Source organism: Glycine max, chromosome 10 (genome assembly GCF_000004515.6).
Source record: "Glycine max cultivar Williams 82 chromosome 10, Glycine_max_v4.0, whole genome shotgun sequence".
In the NCBI taxonomy this organism is placed as follows: domain Eukaryota; kingdom Viridiplantae; phylum Streptophyta; class Magnoliopsida; order Fabales; family Fabaceae; genus Glycine; species Glycine max.
In genome coordinates, this window is record NC_038246.2 from 47,789,361 (window position 1) to 47,791,551 (window position 2,191).

The following is a 2,191-nucleotide window of genomic DNA, read 5'->3' on the forward strand; positions in this document are numbered from 1 at the left end:
TTGGACGACACCTTGTACCCCTCCAGCACCGGAATTGACAAGTGCGTCAAGAAAAACATCCAACTCTTTCTCATCCAGAAATGCGGATTCTCAGAATCCAAAGCCTTGACCCAACGAGTTGAGCTCTTCAAAACCTACGGAAGCACCCTTGCCGGCTTAAGAGTCAGTAATAATAACACCACTACACAATTCCGATCACTAATTTCTAACACGCCAATAACATAATCATCTCAACTTGGTTCACTTTGCAGGCACAAGGCCTCGATATCACTGCAGAGGACTACCACGGGTGAGAATTATCTATTAATTATCTTCTAGTGATCATCACTTTCATTTTTCTCTCTCTCCCAAGTCTAAACTTTTCGTTCTTCTCACTCCGACCAAGTTTCGTGCACGGAAGGCTACCTTACGACTCCATCGACACTGATCATCAGTTACGGAACCTCCTCTTGAGCATCAAACAAAGAAAAATTGTATGTTACTACTCTATAATGGATATTTTCTTTATTATTATTGTATTCTAATCATCCTAATATTTTTGCTTTTATCAGGTTTTTACTAATTCTGACAGGATTCACGCGATGAGGGCGCTGGATAGGCTTGGGGTCAAGGACTGTTTCGAGCAAATCATATGCTTCGAGACTATAAACCCGAACCTTCCCTATTCAACCCGACCCGACGAATTCCCCATCCTCCTTAAACCTTCGCTCGACGCCTTCAAGATCGCGCTTGACGCTGCCAACGTGGATCCTCGTCGTACGGTAAGACGACGAAGTCAGCAACCTCAACCAAAATCGTGATTGATTTCAATAACTGAACTTGATCCAAGTTAAATTAGACCCAAATGTCTCGGATAAAATTTTGGATTCTAATTTTATAATAAAATAATGGTGATTAAGGGAAAACTCTATTAAAATTAGTCAACCAAATTTTCCTACAAAAATTATCATAAAATTAATCGTGCACAAAATCAATCCTATGAGTATGGTTATAAAAAATAGTCAACAAACGAAACGGGTCGTCACTTCCTTGTTTCGGCGATGTTGTTTTTTGACAGTGAAACCCAAATTAGATTATTATTTAAGGAAATGTTAGAAAGGATCGTTTTTAATTTTTTATAAGAAATCATTGTGATGGATAATGATTTTCTAGATTTTATGCTATATATTGCAGTTGTTTCTGGATGACAGCGTTCGCAATATTGCCGCGGGAAAAGAAATGGGTCTCCACACTGTTCTGGTAATTTCCTAAACGACGTCGTATAATCATAAAAACTAGTATTATTAAGGTGATTTTAATGTAAAATATTGAATGTTATAGGTTGGGAAGACAATGAAAAGCAAAGGAGCTGACTATGCTGTGGAGAGTGTGCATAACTTGGCACAAGTGATCCCAGAGATATGGGCAAACGAAATGGACGGTGGTGATCCAACGATGACACGTTCGAAGAGTGAATTGGAGGCCGTACTCGCTTGTGCTCTGGTTGGAGCTTGAAAATTGACGTTGTACAAAAATGTACATTCCCAACCAACCCAACTATCTATGCAATTAAAAATAATAGTACAGTAGTATAAATAGTATCAGACCACCAATAGCGAAGACAATAACAGTAAGTAACGTGGACCCCCTAAGCAATTATTTGCGACATGTGAATATTGTAAGATATTAAGTATTATCAATCGTCTTTCAAATAAAATCAATGTGTCTCTCAGGGATATCAATTGCTTAATAATAAAGTTGAGTTATTGTCATTATTTTCATTATCTTTCTTTACAGTCTAGCTACCGGAATATTCGAGATCCGTTTCACATCATGTTAATTGCTTTTGAGAGGGTGAACTATGATAGCTTCCAAAATGTATTTTTATATTTATTTCGTGGAGAACAAAGGCCAGTTACCATATGATGATGATATGAACCGTGAGTTTTGCAACATGTCATTGGCTATCTCGCCAAATGCCAATATTGAAAAGATGTTAGCTGACTTCACTCATTTATTTAATAAAGAGGTTTACATTGGACATGACAATGTTGGAATAATTTGCCAACTATGGCTATTAGATTGAGTGATGCTTTTTCTAACACATTTTTTTAGTAAAATTTATGTGAGCTTATTAATTAATCAATTACATGTGGATTTTATCTAATAGGAAATAATCCGCAAAGATAATAGCTTTAACACTTTAAATTAT

At 36.7% G+C, this 2,191-nt stretch overlaps 1 protein-coding gene across 1 annotated transcript; it reads left to right on the plus strand.

Annotated features, from left to right (window-relative positions):
* On the plus strand, positions 1–1,715 carry NOD33 (putative nod33; the record flags this gene model as incomplete). The annotated part of the gene is given in 6 exon segments (NM_001249359.1): positions 1–162; positions 252–289; positions 386–473; positions 552–761; positions 1,174–1,239; positions 1,321–1,715. Coding segments are annotated over 6 exon segments (738 nt in total), but the record flags the coding sequence as incomplete, so codon positions are not given.
* Positions 1,716–2,191: the final 476 nt, after the last annotated feature.